The 17017-nt window shown below is 55.6% G+C and overlaps 9 protein-coding genes across 9 annotated transcripts; 3 read left to right on the top strand and 6 right to left on the bottom strand.

Moving 5' to 3' along the window:
* Positions 1-289: 289 nt before the first annotated feature.
* Positions 290-1484, top strand: W97_06397 (uncharacterized protein; the record flags this gene model as incomplete). The annotated part of the gene is made up of 3 exons (XM_007784271.1): positions 290-962; positions 1020-1258; positions 1311-1484. 3 exons carry the CDS (start codon positions 290-292, stop codon positions 1482-1484), a joined length of 1086 nt encoding a protein of 361 aa, XP_007782461.1.
* A 31-nt stretch (positions 1485-1515) lies between these two features.
* Positions 1516-2427, bottom strand: W97_06396 (glucose 1-dehydrogenase; the record flags this gene model as incomplete). The annotated part of the gene is made up of 3 exons (XM_007784270.1): positions 1516-1566; positions 1618-2026; positions 2114-2427. 3 exons carry the CDS (start codon positions 2425-2427, stop codon positions 1516-1518), a joined length of 774 nt encoding a protein of 257 aa, XP_007782460.1.
* Positions 2428-3095: 668 nt separating this feature from the next.
* On the bottom strand, positions 3096-4243 carry W97_06395 (uncharacterized protein; the record flags this gene model as incomplete). The annotated part of the gene is made up of 2 exons (XM_007784269.1): positions 3096-3409; positions 3487-4243. 2 exons carry the CDS (start codon positions 4241-4243, stop codon positions 3096-3098), a joined length of 1071 nt encoding a protein of 356 aa, XP_007782459.1.
* Positions 4244-4980: 737 nt separating this feature from the next.
* On the top strand, positions 4981-5820 carry W97_06394 (uncharacterized protein; the record flags this gene model as incomplete). Its single annotated transcript, XM_007784268.1, has 1 exon — positions 4981-5820. The coding sequence occupies one exon, from the start codon at positions 4981-4983 to the stop codon at positions 5818-5820; it is 840 nt and encodes a 279-aa protein (XP_007782458.1).
* A 619-nt stretch (positions 5821-6439) lies between these two features.
* W97_06393 (uncharacterized protein) lies at positions 6440-7982 on the top strand (the record flags this gene model as incomplete). Its single annotated transcript, XM_007784267.1, has 2 exons — positions 6440-7121; positions 7228-7982. The coding sequence occupies 2 exons, from the start codon at positions 6440-6442 to the stop codon at positions 7980-7982; spliced, it is 1437 nt and encodes a 478-aa protein (XP_007782457.1).
* Positions 7983-9764: 1782 nt separating this feature from the next.
* On the bottom strand, positions 9765-11158 carry W97_06392 (uncharacterized protein; the record flags this gene model as incomplete). Its single annotated transcript, XM_007784266.1, has 3 exons — positions 9765-10695; positions 10746-10850; positions 10965-11158. 3 exons carry the CDS (start codon positions 11156-11158, stop codon positions 9765-9767), a joined length of 1230 nt encoding a protein of 409 aa, XP_007782456.1.
* A 1664-nt stretch (positions 11159-12822) lies between these two features.
* On the bottom strand, positions 12823-13579 carry W97_06391 (scytalone dehydratase; the record flags this gene model as incomplete). The annotated part of the gene is made up of 4 exons (XM_007784265.1): positions 12823-13281; positions 13339-13380; positions 13435-13490; positions 13555-13579. The coding sequence occupies 4 exons, from the start codon at positions 13577-13579 to the stop codon at positions 12823-12825; spliced, it is 582 nt and encodes a 193-aa protein (XP_007782455.1).
* Positions 13580-14247: 668 nt separating this feature from the next.
* On the bottom strand, positions 14248-15480 carry W97_06390 (uncharacterized protein; the record flags this gene model as incomplete). Its single annotated transcript, XM_007784264.1, has 1 exon — positions 14248-15480. One exon carries the CDS (start codon positions 15478-15480, stop codon positions 14248-14250), a length of 1233 nt encoding a protein of 410 aa, XP_007782454.1.
* A 203-nt stretch (positions 15481-15683) lies between these two features.
* On the bottom strand, positions 15684-16376 carry W97_06389 (uncharacterized protein; the record flags this gene model as incomplete). The annotated part of the gene is made up of 2 exons (XM_007784263.1): positions 15684-15916; positions 15971-16376. 2 exons carry the CDS (start codon positions 16374-16376, stop codon positions 15684-15686), a joined length of 639 nt encoding a protein of 212 aa, XP_007782453.1.
* Positions 16377-17017: the final 641 nt, after the last annotated feature.

Genomic DNA, 17017 nt, shown 5'->3' with positions numbered 1-17017 from the left:
CATGGGTTCGCCTCAATTGCGGGCAGAACTCCGTAAGCTCGGCATACCGCATTTCATGCCATCGACTGCTCGCTGCATCATTACACCGACCCCACGTTTTACCCCTCCATCCCACTTTTGACCTGACAGGCACGACAGGTAACTCGACGACCCCTTGTTGATGGCGATGTGCAGCAGTTTCAAAAGCGTGGAAATGATCCTCACGCCTCCACACGACAGTACTATGCTCAACCACGCTCGCACAACACCTTCCTCCCATTGAGAATCGCGCAAGCTGAGCATCTTCACTATGCACCCCCGCCGCATCCTCGACGCCCACATTCACCTCTGGCCCGCCTCGGCCGCCAACCCCTCGTCCCACAGCTGGATGACACCAGGCGCGCACCTCGCGAAACAGTACTCCGTCTCGGACTACCTCTCCGCGAGCGCCAGCTCAGACGCCGTGGTCGAGGGTTTCGTGTACGTGGAGACGGACCGCCGCGTAGGCAGCGCTGGGGACGGGCAGTCGGAGCATCTGGAGGCGTGGGCGGAACCGCTGGATGAGCTGCGGTGGCTGAGGCGGATCGTGGAGGGTACGTCTGAGGAGGGCGCTGGCTTCACGGCAGAGCAGGGGAGGCTGATGAAGGGGATTGTGGCGTGGGCGCCGCTGGATAGGGGCCCGGATGTGTTTGAGGAGTATGTGGCTAAGGCGAGGGAGGTTGCAGGGGAGAAAACGTGGGGGAGGGTTAAGGGGTTCAGATTTCTGCTGCAAGGGATCAAGGATGAGGGGGCGCTGAGGAAACTGGTGCTGGGAGAGGGGTTCGTGGGAGCGATGAGGAGGTTTAGGGGAGAGGGGAGAGATTGGAGCTTCGATGTTGGTGTGGATATGAGACGAGCGGGTGTGTGGCAGCTCGAGCTTGCGGCTGAGATGATCGTAAAAGTTAACAGAGGGATGGAGAAGGATGGAGTACGGTTTATCCTGAGTAAGCTGATGAACAGCTTGTCTGCTCGCTTCGTGCGGTCCGTTGATCGTTGTACAGATCACCTGTGCAAGCCCAGCCTCGAGGACGACGTGGGCGATGACAACAGAGACTGGTATAGATGGTGTGCGGCTATCACACGCTTTGCGGGAATGCACAACGTGTACATGAAGCTCTCTGGGGGATTCTCAGAGATGGAGGACCAAGACCCCTCGCATCCAATGCCAGTGACTGAAGTGGTCACAAAGATGCGTCCGTGGCTAAATCACCTGTTCGCCCACTTTCCCACTAGCCGCATTGTAAGCTTCCTCGATACTCAAGCATGCTGTGCAACCGCTTACAGCTTCCAAGCTCTTCGGGTCCGACTGGCCTGTCTGTAACGTTCGCGGGCCGGGAGACGAGCTATCATGGAATCACTGGCGCGCGGTTGTGGAACAAGTATTGGAGGAGTACGGTCTATCGGAACGGGAGAAAGACCGCATATGGTATGGCACCGCAGTCGAGGCGTATAAGCTAGACACGTAGAGCTGAATGGCGGAGCTGGCATGGATTCCGTTTATTGAAGGTTAACAAATAGACCTCCGTCAACGAGGAGCTGTGCACCGTTCTGCGTACATTAGCTCCACATACAGACGATCCGCTTGGTATTGACACTTACCACGTATTTGGACAAGTCGCTCGCTAAGAAGACCGCGGGGCCAGCCAGATCATCCGGCACGCCCGTCCTCCCAAGCGGTATCCTCCCTTCCATATACTTCCGCTTCTGCTCATCCGCCAGATCCTTCTCATTCAGCTGCGTCCGAACAGTGCCCGGTAGCAGTGCATTGCACCTAATGTTGTACTTGCCCAGCGCACAAGCACAGGATTGCATCAGGCTCAGCAAGCCGGCTTTCGTGGGTGTATAGTGCGTCTGCTGTGCGCCGCCCACGAGAGCCGAGATGGAAGAGATCCCGATGATGGAGCCGCCGTGGCCTTGCTTGACCATCTGGCGCGCTGCAGCTTGCGTGGCGTAGAAGGCGCCATGGAGATTCGTAGAGACATGGAATTCGAAGAGGTCTTGTGTGATGCTGCATACGTATGAGCTTGATGCCCGCTGATGGTGTGATGGGCCATGCTGCTACTACCCTCAAACAAGAGATCCTGCGGATACTTACTCTAGAAACTCCGCAAACTGGCATATCCCAGCATTACTCACAAACACGTCCAACTTCCCGTACGCCTTCACCGTCTCATCCACCAGCCGTATAGCTGTCTCCTGCTTCGATATATCTCCAGGCACCGCAATCAGTTTCGCACCTTCGATAGCCTCTCGTTCCATGCTCTTGAATTGCTGCGCAGACTTCTCATCCTCGAAGTGATTGACCGATACACAAGCGCCTTGCTTAAGATACTCAAGGGCAATGGCTCGGCCTATACCAGTGACTCCTCCCGTAATGGCGGCTACTCGACCTGCGAGAAGGCCTGACATGCCGTTGATGAGGATTGGGCGAAGCAGCTAGGTGGTTGAGCACGTCAATGTAGGATTGAAGGCACCGTGGTCTCTCGGTCCTCCATTCATGCAACTTTTGTCTTCTGTTTACCCAAGCCGTCTGGACGTCATTCGCCAAGCGGATCTCTTCGCGACGTGATCCACCGAGCCCCTCGAATTGGGTGGGGTGTGGTCCAGGTTTGCACCGCGTTGATGAAGACATTTCACTTGTTGCAGCCGTGAGTTTTGCTGGGTGTGGAAAATGGGGGTTCAAGGGCTATTGAGTGCCGAAGGCGTGTCCATGCGGTTGAACGATAGAGATTGTGGCCTGACTTCCAAGGCCTCCATACATGCTGGTCGCCTGCCTCGGATCATTACGGAGCACTCGAATACAAACTTCAGTTGTTGAAAGATCAGTTGCGTCGGTAGGTCCGCTAATGTTCGTGATTACTTTTGTAGGCGAGAGTGCCCCCTTCAGACGTACTACAATGTCCAACACACACGTAATCAAAAGATCCTATTACCCACATTAAGGGACCTTGTCAACTTTCCAGAATGTACTCTGGCGCAAACTGATCCAACACATCTGCAATCCTACATCATCGACCTCCCTTTGTCGGTCTCACTGTCACAGTCAGCATATCCCTAGCCTCAGCAACACCCAGACATCAAGCACTCACCTCCTCCAGATCCGCAATCTTCAGCACCGCCTTTCCGAAGTTCTCACCCTTGAGCATACCCACGAACCCCTCTGCCGCATGATCAATGCCATCGGTAACGCTCATCTTGGCCTTGAAGCTGCCATCGGCGATCCACTTCTGCACGTTCTTCTGGTGCTCGATCCAGTACTTCGGGCCCATGCCTTCGTCGCCAACAATGAAGCCTTGCATCTTGAGGCGCTTGGCCACGAACTGCATGAGGTTCTTGATCGGGTAGGCCTCGGAGGGGGGAATGTTGTATTGGGAGATCATGCCGCAGGCGACTGCAAAAATATTAGCGACTTGACACCTCGCCCTTCGCAATCCTCAGTCCTGGTAGTGCGGAGTAGCATCGACATACTTATCCTGCCGAAGGTATTCAAGGCGTTGATCGCCGCTTCGAGCTGTTCCCCACCCACGTTCTCATAATAGATGTCTATGCCATTCGGGCACAACCTTTTGAGCGCCTCACTCGGCTTCTCCTTCTTGTAGTTGAACCCGCCATCGAATCCCAACTCGTTGATACAGAAGTCCAACTTCTTATCATCACCCACGCTCCCAATAACCTTCAGCCCCTCATGCTTCGCCAACTGCCCCACAAGCTGTCCCACCGCGCCACTCGCCGCCGATATGAAGATCGTCTCTCCCTTCTTCGGGGCCCCGATCTCGTAAAAGCTCGAGTACGCCGTCAAGCCCGGCATGCCCAGCGCACCGAGGAAGACCTTGGGGTCGAGGTTATACGGGTTCTCGAGCTTCCTCGCGCGCTCGGTAACATCCTTGGGCAAAGCGCTGTACTCCTCCGTCCCGATGCTGTCCTGGCCGATAATCACATCGCCTGGCTTGAACTTGTCGTTGTCGCTCTTCAGGACTTTGCAGATGGCGCGGTTGGTGATGGGTTCGCCGAGCGTGAAGGGCGGCGCGTAGGATTTGATGCTCGGATCCCGCATCCGACCTCGCTGGTACGGGTCGAAAGAGACGTAGTAGTTTTTCGTGGTGATGCCGCCGGATGGGGGGGACTGTTCGGGGTCGAACTCGCGGGCTTCGATTACGAGGTGTTTGCCTGGTTCGGGAAACTTGGTGGGGATCTCCTTGAAGATGAGGCCTTTGTTTTGGACCATTTTGGCGGTGGTGGAGGGGCGCGGGGGTGTACGGATGGGCGTGGGATTGATGTAATGGAATGAACTGGTCAAGGGAGAATAGACCAGTGAAGCTACGATATGAGAGTGATTGAGTGAGGAGTGAAGGACAGAAACAGAGATCAGAACTAGGGAGCTACCGGCTGATGATCATATATTGCATCATATGCACACAACCTGAAAAATCCCCGCCGAACGACGGAGCTGGGCGCTGCAAGAGGGAGCTCCACCGGGGCCGAGCTGACAAACGCTGGGTAAATACCTCCGGCGAACACGCTTGTACCTGGCTGGAGCGCTGCCCTACCTCCAATCGTGTTGGCTGGCTGGTGTCATCGAGCAGTTCTACTGGGAAGCCTCGGTACGACCAGAATGCGGGTTGGTGGGGTCCAAGATGGTGTTACAAATGTGATTCTGGACGGACGCGCGCCTTACGGACGTACTACTGATTGTGCAGCCGGATGCCGTTCCTGACAAAGCAACGGACGGATTCAAGCATGGACTATGGAAGCCGTGTCGGAGATGAGGCTCTACTCGAGCACTGCGCCGACGACAATATGGGAAAAGCGGGCGGTGAGAAGTTCAGACGAGCGATAAGAGATAAGCTGTTGGCGGATAGATCGAAGTCTTGGCATCTCAATGCTCCGAATTGCCTCGCTCGAACAATAACTACTCTCAGTACAACTCCAACAGAATCTCCAAACTACGATTAGACGATCGCCATGGCCGATACCAAGACACCCATGGATCCTCCGCCCTCCTATGATTCCACCACCCAGCCCGCCCCCGTAGCAATGGGCGCGCCCGCCCCTCCACGCACGCCCGTCCCCCGCGCACCGCTCCCCCTCGACCTCCCAGCCCTAAACATCCTCCGCGGCAAACGCGTAATCCTCGCCTCCAGCTCTCCGCGTCGAAAACAGATCCTCGCCCACCTCGGCCTCACAAACCTCGCCATCATCCCCTCGAGCTTTGCGGAGAACCTCCCCAAGTCCCTTACGCCGTTCGAATACGTGCTGCAGACCGCGACGCAGAAGGCGCTGGCCGTCTATGCGAAAGAGATAGATAACTCCTCGGGCGGTCAGGAGCCGGCGCTCATTATAGCTGCTGATACTATCGTCGTCAGCCACCTGGGGGACATCCTTGAGAAGCCGCGCAGTGAGAAGGAGCATATCGCGATGCTGAAACTGTTGCGGGACGGTGGGGTACACAAAGTATTCACCGCCGTGGCGGTTATGGCGCCCTTGGAGAGCGCCAAGGATCCCGGCTATGCACTCGAGACGTGTGTTGAGGAGACGTCGGTGAGATTCGACGCGGCCGTGACGGACGATTTGATCTTGTCGTATGTGAAGACGCGAGAGGGGGCGGACAAGGCGGGCGGGTACGGGATCCAGGGGATGGGAAGCATACTGGTGGAGCGGATTGAGGGGACATTTGATAATGTGGTGGGGTTGCCGCTGAGGGCGACATTGCAGCTTATCGAGAAGGTTGTGGTGCAGGCGGGGGAGAATGAAGGAGAAGAGGATCTGTTAAAGGGGTATGGAGATGAAGACGAGGAAGTATGAGTGTCGCAGCAAGTCGTTGCCTATCGTACGGCGACACACTCCGCGCGCTCGAACTAGTCTAAGCTCGATCGTTCGGTCGGAGGATTCGGGCGGAAGAGTGCAGATGGCAATCCCACGATCGACCCGCTCCTGAAGCAGTTGGAGATTGGGGTTAGGTCATGCTGTGGACAGATATAGATGGATGTAACTAAGAGTGAGCAAGCTAGTGCAGCGATGCTCAGCAATATCTCTTTGTCAAACACTCATGATTGAGAGAGGGTCAAGCTGGGCGAAGGGTCACACATTGCGTTCAGGAATCCACGGCCAGGGAGCAGTAGCCAGGCCTTTCAGTACTCAGCAGTTGAGCTTCAAGGATCGACGACTGAATATGGTCCAACACACATCACGCTTCACCACGAACGATGCACGAGTGAAGCATGTGAAGCTAGGCCGCCATCTGATCAAACGGTTCATATATACCCAGCGCCCGAAACGCTTCATCCTTTCTAAATACCTCACAACCGTCTGAATCCTTATAGCTGTGTTCTCAATCTTTATTCAAGACTTCATTGTCTGAACCGGACCCCACTTCAACGCGTCGCGTCCCGCATACCTGCATTAACCCCTCCACACACAAACAATGGACCTGCTAAACCATCTCCTCGTCCCCTCCTCCTCCCCCACCGCCAGCCCGACCTCTGTAGCCAGATTCACCCAAACCATGGCCTCCGCCCTAGCTCTCGAGCACCCCTCAAAGGAAAACGAACCCCCGGCCCCGTCAAGTACGGGCCCCGCGAACGTCTTCAGCATCGAAGAATTCGAGCGCCAGCACGCCGAACAACGCGCCCAAATCGACGCCGAGCTAGCCGCGCGCCGCAACCGGACAGCTCCGAAGCTGTCGAATATCTCAAATGGCAGCAACGGCAGCCGCGGCGTGGCGGCGGAACCGCAGACCTTGATCCCGATTGGGAAATCACGGACCACGGAACATACGATTGCGTTTCACCAGCTGTGTCAGGCGAGGGGCGTTGTGCCGTCGTTTGAGTTCCCCGAGGTGCTTGGGGGTCAGCAGTTTGGGTTTAGGCTTGAGGTTGCGGGGAGGGTGGTTGAGGAGGAGGGGCCGTGGGGGAGCAAGAAGGAGGCTAAAGAGGCGGCTTGTGAGAGGGGGTTGGAGATGTTGAAGGAGCTGCAGAACAGGAATGGGGTGGCTTTCTGCGGAGCCGGTGTTCAGGGAGAGGGCGCTGCTGCTGTTGCTGGTGGTGGAAGAGAAAACGAGCTGTTTGATCCGGCGACGGGGAAGCCTTGGATTGGATTGCTGCTCGGTGAGTGCTGCTGTCGTCCTTCTCCCAGCAGCAAAGATAGGCCTTGAGATCAAAGCGGTCGCAGCTTCACAGTCACGAACCACCTAGCTAACAAACGTTATCACAGAATTCTGCGCCGCGACCCAAACACCCCAGCCCGTCTACCAAGAATACGCCCTCGGCCAGCGCTTCGCATGCACCTGCACCCTAAATCCACCGCTCTCCACCGGTGCCTGCTCGATCGACTCTCTGATCGATGACGCCCAAGGCCCACGCACCTTCGGCTCGCTCTTGACAATCTTCACATCCAAGAAAACCGCACGCGCGAACTCGGCTCGCGAGGCTGTGGAGTGGTTGCGTCAGAACGGCCACCTGAGCGAGGCGGAGCCGCCGCGGAAAAAGGCCAAGGTCGCTAGTCCCATCCTCGGTGCCGTTCAAGGGAGCGCCCCCAGTGATAGCAATGCCAACGCCAACAACAGCACTAACGACGCCGCTACTGCTACCGCCGCTGTCCGGGCTAGCGATCCTCCCGCCGCAAACGCCGACACCAGCACAAGCAACAACAACAACAACACCGACGCCACCGGCCCCGCCCCCTCTAACCCTTCCGCCTCCTCAATATCCCCACCCACTGACGCCTCCTCCTACGGCCCCCTCGTGAACAACCTCTGCGCCTCGCTCGGCCTGCTCACTCCCGAATACCGCCTTACGAACAGCACAGACGTGCCCGGTTTCTGGAGCGGTGCGGCCTACATCGGCCGCGAGCCGAGCTTGCAAGGCATCGCGCCGATCCGGCACGTGTTTGGGAAGAAGCGGGCCAAGGAGGAATGCGCGAAGGGACTGTGGGAGGTGCTGAGGGGGTGGAAGAGGGAGAGATCATAGGGGGGTTTGAGGTTAATGTTGTGGCAGGGAAAGGGGGGCGCAATGGGTTGAGGATCTGGGGGGCTGGGGTTTAGGCCTGATTTTACGGGTATCTGGACGGCAGGTATGCATGAGGAGTTTGGACCACGTCTGGGTGAAAGGCACGGGGTAGGGATGGCTTGGGATACCTTTGGCGGACGCTTGCTATCATTACGACGCTATGCCTACGACTTTCGGCTTTTGTGGAGCGGGTTGATGAAATCATTACTTGGATATACCCGACTGCTACTCGTTTAAGCGCTTCATTAACCTACGCATAAGAAGGGGCTCCAAATGCTGGTGTGATGTTGGAACTAATCGGTCTTGCACCAGCACTTCAGGGTATAGGAACTTGATTTTACTCGGCCAAGAGGGAGATTGGGATCCAGAATGAGACCATACAAGTCCCGGTAGACTACCCTGTACTGTTCAAATCAGCTCTTGTCCTGCAAGAGCTACAACGAGAGAGAGATGGTATTTAGCCGCGACGTTTGAAGTTCAAGCGCTCCGTTTCTCATGCCAACCCGAGACTCTAATTGTGCAGTTATGTACATCTACCCCAACTAGTGAGTACACATTACAGACGAACAAGATTGACAGCAGAGTCAGTGCCACATGGCACCGTGCCAGACTGCCTCCTCTATCTAACGGCAGGGCATAGGCCTAATGCGCAGAGAAAAGATCAAGGGAAACGGGCAAGCTGTTCCAACGCTCAGCCTCCCCAGGAAACCGGTAAAGTAGCTTGAACGGTTCAGGTGGGTAAGAATGGAGCGCAGCGGCAGGAAACCAAGAACATCAGCGCTATTGCTCGAACGCTTCAACGCGTCCTCCCCGATTACTCTCTTCTCGACCACCATATCCCTGGTGCCGGTCAATATCGAGCCGCTCCATCTGGCCGACAAGCACATCTCCCGGCGCGGTGGGGGAGAGCGGCGTTATTGGAGGTCGGAACTCGACAGGCGGGAAGCGGCGCGGTAGGAATGCGTGATGCATCGGCGGCCCGCGCATGTGCATCGCGTAGGGACTGCGCGTAGAGGTTGAATTAGTCGATGCTCTTGCTGTGGTGTACTGAATTTGCGTGGTCGATCGAGATATTGCTGGAAATTCTGGAACGCTGAGCAATCCACACGCTGGCGCAAATTCGCAAGTATACCGAGCTGACATGTAAGGCGAAGGCGCGATGCGATTGAGTCATTCAAAGCAGAAAATTGCGGAAGCGGATGCAAGGCATGCTGTAAGAACATCAAGCACGACGGAAGCAAAGCATGTAAGAAGCAAGCATCAATTGCTAAAGTGACACCAGTAAGGTGTTAATCGAAAGAAGCATCAAGATGCAAGAGCACGCATGCAAGTGTCAAACCCCCGACCGCAATCTCCAAAGAGAGACTACCTAGCTACAATCTGAAGTGACTTCAAGAGGCTCCACGAGAAGAAAAGAATGCAACAACCGTCTCGATGAAGCAGCAGCTAATGTTGTACAAAGAGCAATCTTTTCTACGCACACCAGAACCGAAAAGATCGCAAAGCCAGGGGGGAGTCGAACTCGTAAAATGCAACTTTTTGTCTTCGGATTGCCCATCACCCGAGGTGGCGGAAAGCAAACCGAACGCAATTTGAAGGAGAAGACAAAGGGGAGGAAGCCATGTCATGACATGCAATAGCAATGAGTCGTTGAATAGGTCACCCGCTTCGTAAGACCGTGAATGCACGACAAACTCCCGCTGAAAAACTCGACGGAGATGGAAGACGCTTACTGTGATAGTGTTAGTGAAACGTGTTCACGGCACGGGTGAATGATCCTACCTTCATAGGCGCATAATTGCCGTAGTGCTGGGGTGGCATGCCCATGGAGGGATAGACAGGTGGCGGTGGGGCAGGACGGTAAGGGGTGCCAGCAGGACCGGAGTTGTTCTGGCTGCGGCCCCAGCTAAGTCGGACGCGCGAGTTGCCGATGGGATAGCCTTGCATCTGGTTGATGGCCATCTCCGCGGCGTGCCGTTGGACGAACTGGACGAAACCGCAGCCCTTGCCTGGAGGGATCTTCACGTAGGTGATCTCGCCGAAGCCCTGGAAAAAGGACCGGAGCTCGTCCTCGGTGACATAGCCGGACAGACCACCAACAAAGACTGTCGTGTTGTTTGGGTCCGTGAACTGGTTCATGGGCTGAGGCGAGCCGTAGTAGCCCATTGGAGGAGCGCCCATGCCGTACATTCCAACGGGCCCACCGGCGGCGCCGCCCTGCATGCCACCCATGCCGCCAGGTCCACCAGGACCACCGGCCTTGTTCTTCGGTGTGGCGGTGGAGATGCGCATAGGCCGATTGCCGCAATAGACGCCTTGCATCTCGGTCAAAGCGCGCTGCTGGTCTCCCTCGTCGGCAAATCGGACAAATCCGTAACCGCGCGACATGCCGCTGATAGGGTCGGACATGATTTTGGCAGACTTGCAGGACGGATACTTGCCCTGGAACAGAGAGACCAGGACGTACTCGTTGACCTCTGGACCAAGATCTCCGACAAAGATGGAGTACTCCGGGCCACGGTCATCGCGGCTGCGGTCCGCAAGACCACCGCCGGAAGCCCAGTTGAGCTTGAAGGGACGATTCGAGTTCGGAATGAGCTGACCATTCAGAGTCAGAGCCTTGGCAGCTCCCTCAGGGGTGGAGAAATCGACGAAACAGTATCCGGCATTGCTTCTGGGAGCGGTCAGATTAGATGTCCCCACAATAGGAATGACGCAACTGACCCAGAAAACTTGTCACGAATCATCTTCACGTTGACTTGCTCGCCCATACCGAACCAAACGGTGCGAACGAAATTCTCGTCGATCCAGGGCTCCAGTTCGCCCATCCTACCAAGGCTTGTTAGCGGGGTATCTTCAACTTGCAGCGAATGGCAGAGGTTGTCCTCAAAGGAGACGGCGCATAAGCCAGGATGATGTCTCAAGCAAAGCTAAGTAACATACCAGAGGGTTGTCTTAGAATCACCACCCTGCGGTCCGCCTGGAACGCCTCCCATGTTGCCACCCTGGTATTGCCCGGCGGTGCTCTCAATCGGCTGGCCCATGCCTTGTTGCTGTTGACCACCAGCTCCGCCAGGAGTGCCGGTGTCCTCGCCGCCCTGTTGGCCCTGGAAAGCGTCGTAATTTTGGAAACTCATTCTGACTGTATTGAATTGAATCCGATCTATGCTCGTCGCTCAACAAGATGGTTCGGTCGTCGGAAAATCGCTAGAAATCGAAGGAGCTCTGAAGGTGACTTGGCGTTCAGTAACCTAGGCTGCAGTGACGCATTGTCAGCCACGTGGCTTGGATCCTTGAGGGGATGTCGATGTGGGATAACATACAGCTTGTGGTAAACCAGATATTAATGCTCGCCGATGGATACCCGATGTGAGAAGTTCAGCTGTCAAGAGTACAATCGAACAATCGAACAATCGAAGGATGCCGTATGCGCCGAATAGAGAGACTAAGGTCAACCTAGGCAGGCGCAAGGTGGATGGACGACGGAACCAGGATATCCGAGCTAACACCGTAATGATGGCGAAGTCCAGGGCGCACTTGCTCCTCGTGAATGAATGGCCGTTTGCGAAAACGCTCGATGCAGCAGAACAGGTCACTCGCTAATCTGAGATGGGAGTCAGCAAGGCGGCACGCGACAAGTCACACGCTCGAGTCAGTGAGGTTGTGGGAACGACTGTGAAGCAGCTGATGATGCATTCGCAGATGGCGATGCCGAGGAGAGTGATGAGCGCACGGTGAAACTGTGTGATGCGCGGTGTTGATGCGACGTCGAGGATCGAGTGACCGCGAACCGTAGTGAAGTCGCCAGCGTGTCGCTGAGCGCATAGCTGTTCGATGGAGATGCGAAGACGAAGAGAGGAATTTTTCTGCGCAGCCGCGGGGCTCCGGATGAGGCTCTGTTCGCGCGAGAAGCGCGGCTGCAGGCGCATAATGAAGGAAAAGGTGGCCTTGGTACTCACCAGATGACGAAGCAGAGCTGGAGGTGAAGTGGACTTGCAGCCGAAGACAAAGCAGGAAACGCAAACACCCGCACGCAAAGGGAGAACAAGAGGAGGATGGAGAGGGAGAGGGAAGATGGTACGGATGGAAAGCAGTGGATGTGGATGGGCAACTGTGGATGGTGGATGCAGAGGAGGGGTTGCGCTCGTGTGGCCGAGTGAGAGTGATGAAAGCCTTACTTCGGTCGCTAAACCGTTAGTCCATGTGAGGATGGGGACTAGCCGCCCAGTCATGTGCCGCTAGCCGAGGAACCTCTCCTGATGGCTGGGACGAAGGTGGCCTGGCAGGATGCAACTCGGCGGTTTGTGGGTGTAAGTTAATTGTCGTCTAAACTTGGGTGTCCGCCGTACACGGTAGTGGGGTTGATTGACAAGGGCAGGTAGTATTGAATTGAGGACGCGTTAACTGCCTTAAACACCCGACAGGCAGCAAAGGTGCAGGCCATGCTCCCCCATGCTCCCCCACGCCGTGGCACTGACCGGCATGAACCTTGAACAAGCCACCGGCCGGAAGCCGATCCAATCCGATCTTGCTAACAATAGCAGCTGCAGCGCGCAATAGGAAGGTCGTTCACATGCCGATAGCTTCATGCAGTTGTATTGTAGGTTCGTTGTCAAGGTAGACAGTAGTGCCTTCAGGTTGACGGAATAGATAAAAACAGACGAGATCGAGCAGTAGGCACTCCGGGAAGCCGTTCCACCGTATCCAGCATAGCAACCTGAAGGGGCAATTTTGATCCCTCATACTAACACCCATACCGACCAATGCGCCATCACCATACCCATCCAGGCTGTTTCCGACTCTACGCCTTGACCTCGATCTCCTCGTTGGACGGTGGGATCCCCTCAGCCTGCGCCCCGACTCCTTCCGCCTGCTCCGCCTGCGCATCCTCCCCAAACGCCTCCCTCCCGCTCGCAAACACCTTGTCAAAGTCATACTCGAACCACCTGATGTCCGGGCAAAGCCCTGCAAACTTCCACACGCCATCGACCTTCTTGTACCAGTGCTGGTTGGTGCTGTGCGCGTGGCCCTTGACCAGAACCTCCTTCATGCTCTCGTCCTTGTATTTCTGGTGCGGCACTCGCAGCTGGTGCCAGCCGATGGCCTCGGTGTCGTTGACCTTCTCCCACTTGGTCCCGCCGATGAAGTGCTGCGTCTTGAGCGTCTTGTCGCCGAGCACCGCTTTGGAGCTGATCATGGCGAGGAAGTCGTCCGCCGGCATGGCTTCCCAGATCTTGTCGAGGAAGGAGCGGTAGTCGATCTAGGGGGAGAGGGTAAGCGGGGTGTAGGGCTGGGTTGAGCATGCGTGGTTACTGACCCTGAGCTCTGGGGCGATGCACTTGCGTAGCCTGTCCCAGTCCTGTTGCCGTTGTCAGCGCCGTGTTCTGTAAGTAGTAGGAGATGTATTGCGGACCTTGGAATCATAGCTGTCTGCCCACTCGAAGCAAGCGGCGGTGAGGCCGAGATAGTCTGTACAGCCGTTAGAAAGAGCACCGCTTGCAGGCCATTCGGCTCATCCGCATAAATCCCATACCGTCGAAGGTGATGTTTCCGGCCATATTGGCAGTACACAGAGGTGCTTTAGGTGTTGGGAGATGCTCTTTGGTGTTATGAGATGCTCTTGTAGTAGAAGTCGACCGTCACCAGGCCGTCAACAGCCAGGCGCTCCATTTATATTCGTTGTGTCCAAATATACGACATTCGGGTCCCCAACCATGGGCACACATTCCGTCCGGACTTCGGGGCTGGCCCTCAGCCCTCGCCGAAATCGTGAGGCCGAGCCCCGAGCAACATGGCGGACTCTGCCAGTGATTCTTCTAGAGATTGCCAACTCGGATCCCACGAGAGGTTCGGGTTGTTGTGAACGGGTTGGAGGATGCTGACGACGGCACTGCGACCTCTAGTCCTTCAGCGGAAGACGCTGACCCCTGCTGATGTTGTGCAGAAACCTAACCCCGCAATTGGCCGGCCTCAGAGTTCGGGTCCCGGGTCAGGAACGGGACGAGGACGGCATCGCACATCCCCCTGCAGCCGTCCGAGTTCTCCTCATGCAGCCGAAGCTCGTAAGCATTAGGAGTGTGGTGTGCACAATGATAGTGCGTTTAGTTCACGTAGCGAACAACGAATGCAGCAAACAACGAAGTAAATGGCAAGTCGACCCAACACCATCATTGTCATTATCTCTAGTCGTACAAATCCTGCTCAGTTGGCCCTTAGGCCGGTCACCTCAACCGCCTACGCCCCTCACCCCGGCCCATGGATCCCCCATGGCTTCAATAGACTGCACGATACCCTCATCCTTCATCTGCTCTGGCCCATCTAGATAGCCCTGCCCGTCCATACCTCTTGGCTCGTATACTGAGTCATATACCGGCCAGGGTTGCGCATACTGGCCCAGCTGCTCGTAGCCCATCGTGGGCGTCGTATACTGGTAGCCGTCCATGGGCACGCCTGGTTCCATACGGATATTGATATGACCACCTGTGAAGTCGATGCCATTGTCTTGAGGGAGCTGGCTGTGGTGGGAGAACTGATCTTCAGAAACTAGATTGGACATGTCGGGCGCGAGACTTGCAGCCATCATGTCTGCGGACACGCCCGCCATTGCCATGGAGGAGAGGGCATCGAGTTCGAAAGTGGGTTGGTCGAAGATTTGAGATATGGTAGAGGCGGTTGCACTGCCGAAGTCGAGGGGTGGGACGTTGAACGGGTCTCTATGCTCCAGTTCCTCGCCGATCTGAGGCGTTGGCAGCACCAGGTTCCGCCAAGTGGTCTGCCCGGCTTCACCACGGTTTACTTGCCGGAACTTCCAGCAGATGGTCAGGAGACGCTGGTGTTTGTACTGCCATTTAGGCTGAGCGTAGACCTCCTGCACAGCGGACAGCTTTTTGAGCGATTCCCGGACCTTTTCCTCAATCTGGCTGCTTGACGCTTCCGAGGTTCCAGAGTGAGCTGTCCCTTGAGTTGCTGCGCTGTCTCGTCTCCTAGCAGCTCGAAGGAGTCTAGTCAAATCCACGATCCTATGTGCCCACCACGTGCTTCCAAGAGGTAGATTACCCAACCTCTTCGAGCCATCAGCATTGTAGTCGATACGGCTATTGCTGTGGTCAACTTGCGTGCCGTTGTCGTAGATTTGTGTGTGACATTCGAAGTTCTCGTATGAGTCTAGGTCGTAGTTGCTTGTGAAGACTGACCGGATGCCGAGTTCCGATCCTTCTGGCAGCGGATCCGTCATGAGCTCCAGCGAAGCTTCAGAAAGGATCGTGTCCGCCCCCACTGAGCCGTCTGCGAAGGTCGATTCAAGCACAGGGAACAGTTTCTGCCAGTGCCTCACTTTGTGAAGCTGCACTTCGGGGAGCTGAGGGTTGTTATGAAGCTTCGTGAACGTACGCAGCGGGTTCTTGTTCCGGTCTTGCACGAACATTTCGAAGTCGAACGGTTCGAAAGCGTTCGGCACCATCCTTGGAGCGTTCGAGCTGAGCGTGTTGAGCGGTGGTGGGAGCTCAGTGCTGTCTTTGAACGAGAGAGGAAGCTGTAGAGTCTGCGATACGGGGGCATATTGAGAGGTCGAAGGTCTATGAACATGACTGCGCGACCATCTGCTGGAATTGGACATTGGATGACGGGTACCCGGATAACCTGAGTCCGCCTTAGACATGTGCTTCATGACTGCGCTGCCGTCAGTATCCTCGCACAGTGACTGAAGAAAGAGTACGTGCCCTTGGGGTGCTCCTTGAACAACGGCTTCAGGACTTGGATGTGGCTTGAAACCTGCTTTCGTGTACGTGCCTCGCCGGTCCACTTCTCGATCGAGTCCGCTATAAGCTCATTCCTTCCACGAAGCTTACCCTCGTGCATGATCTTGCGGCGCCCGATGGGTGGCCATCTCACCAAAGCTATTAAGGCCGATCAGCTGCTGGTACAGTTACGAATGACTGCGGCCCGCTTACCAGTAAAGAAAGCAGCTTCCATATGTTCTGGCCATTTCTGTTCCCGCTCGGCTGAATTCTTGGGCTGCCGCGACCTGTATTTTTGATACGCGTCGCATTTGTGCACGTTTTGCCACAAAACGGCCGAGTTCTTCTCGATAACCTCATCTGGTCTTCTGTCAAGCTGCTGCGCTAAGTTGGGTTCAGGGATATCGTAGCAGGGCAGACTCTCCGGGTAAAAGATTTCCACTGGGGAGGATGCTTCACGCTTCCTGAAGCCGAACTGTTCGGGATCCAGAATATCGTGCTGCCGATTGCCGCAGCGCTCCTGTAGGACACGACTAGTGGCCTTTACGTCCTCAATGAGCTCCTCTGGCAGCGCTGGCGCATTTGAGGGTACGATACAGGAGCTATGATGGAGCTCCATAACGCATAGGGCATGCCGCAGCAAGAATGATGGGGCTTGTCATGAGAATGTTCTGAAGCGTTCGAAAGTATGCTTGGAAAAGAATCAAAACTAAGGAAGGAACGTAAAAGGTCGGAGTAAAAGGAATGACTACACACAGAAAGAGAATGTGGGATGAAGGGCAAGGGAATGTAAGCGTGGTTGGGTCTTGCTTATAAGAGACCTACAAGTCAGCGCCAGGAGGTACTGGCGTACACGGCCAGGCTACCGCAGGGATGTGCAGCACGTGAACTCCGACAGTTACCTAGCAACATTTGAGACATGCCAACAGGCACTGACAACGACAGGCAGCAAACAAAGATTCATTTTATTTTAACAAGAACCACTACAACGAGACAGTGATCCGCGGCCTCAAGAATGTCGTTTCTGGGGAGTTTGAGTGTATGTAACAAGATCATGACAAGCAAGGGTTGCCGACGTTGGAGGGCAATCATGCTAGCGTGTTGGTCGAAACCTTTCTCCGCTACCGTAACAAGGTCATGGCTTGAGGAATGAGCCAGGTGACTGCATACCTTGAGGACACGCCTAATCGTGCTAAACACTCAGTAGCTTTGATGCCGCAGAACCTTGTAGAACTCGACGAGTAAACTACTTCTTTACAG

This window comes from Coniosporium apollinis, assembly GCF_000281105.1.
Source record: "Coniosporium apollinis CBS 100218 chromosome Unknown supercont1.32, whole genome shotgun sequence".
Lineage (NCBI taxonomy): Eukaryota > Fungi > Ascomycota > Dothideomycetes > Coniosporium > Coniosporium apollinis.
Note: the sequence above shows the minus strand (reverse complement) of the source record. Positions and strands in the feature narration are given on the sequence as shown.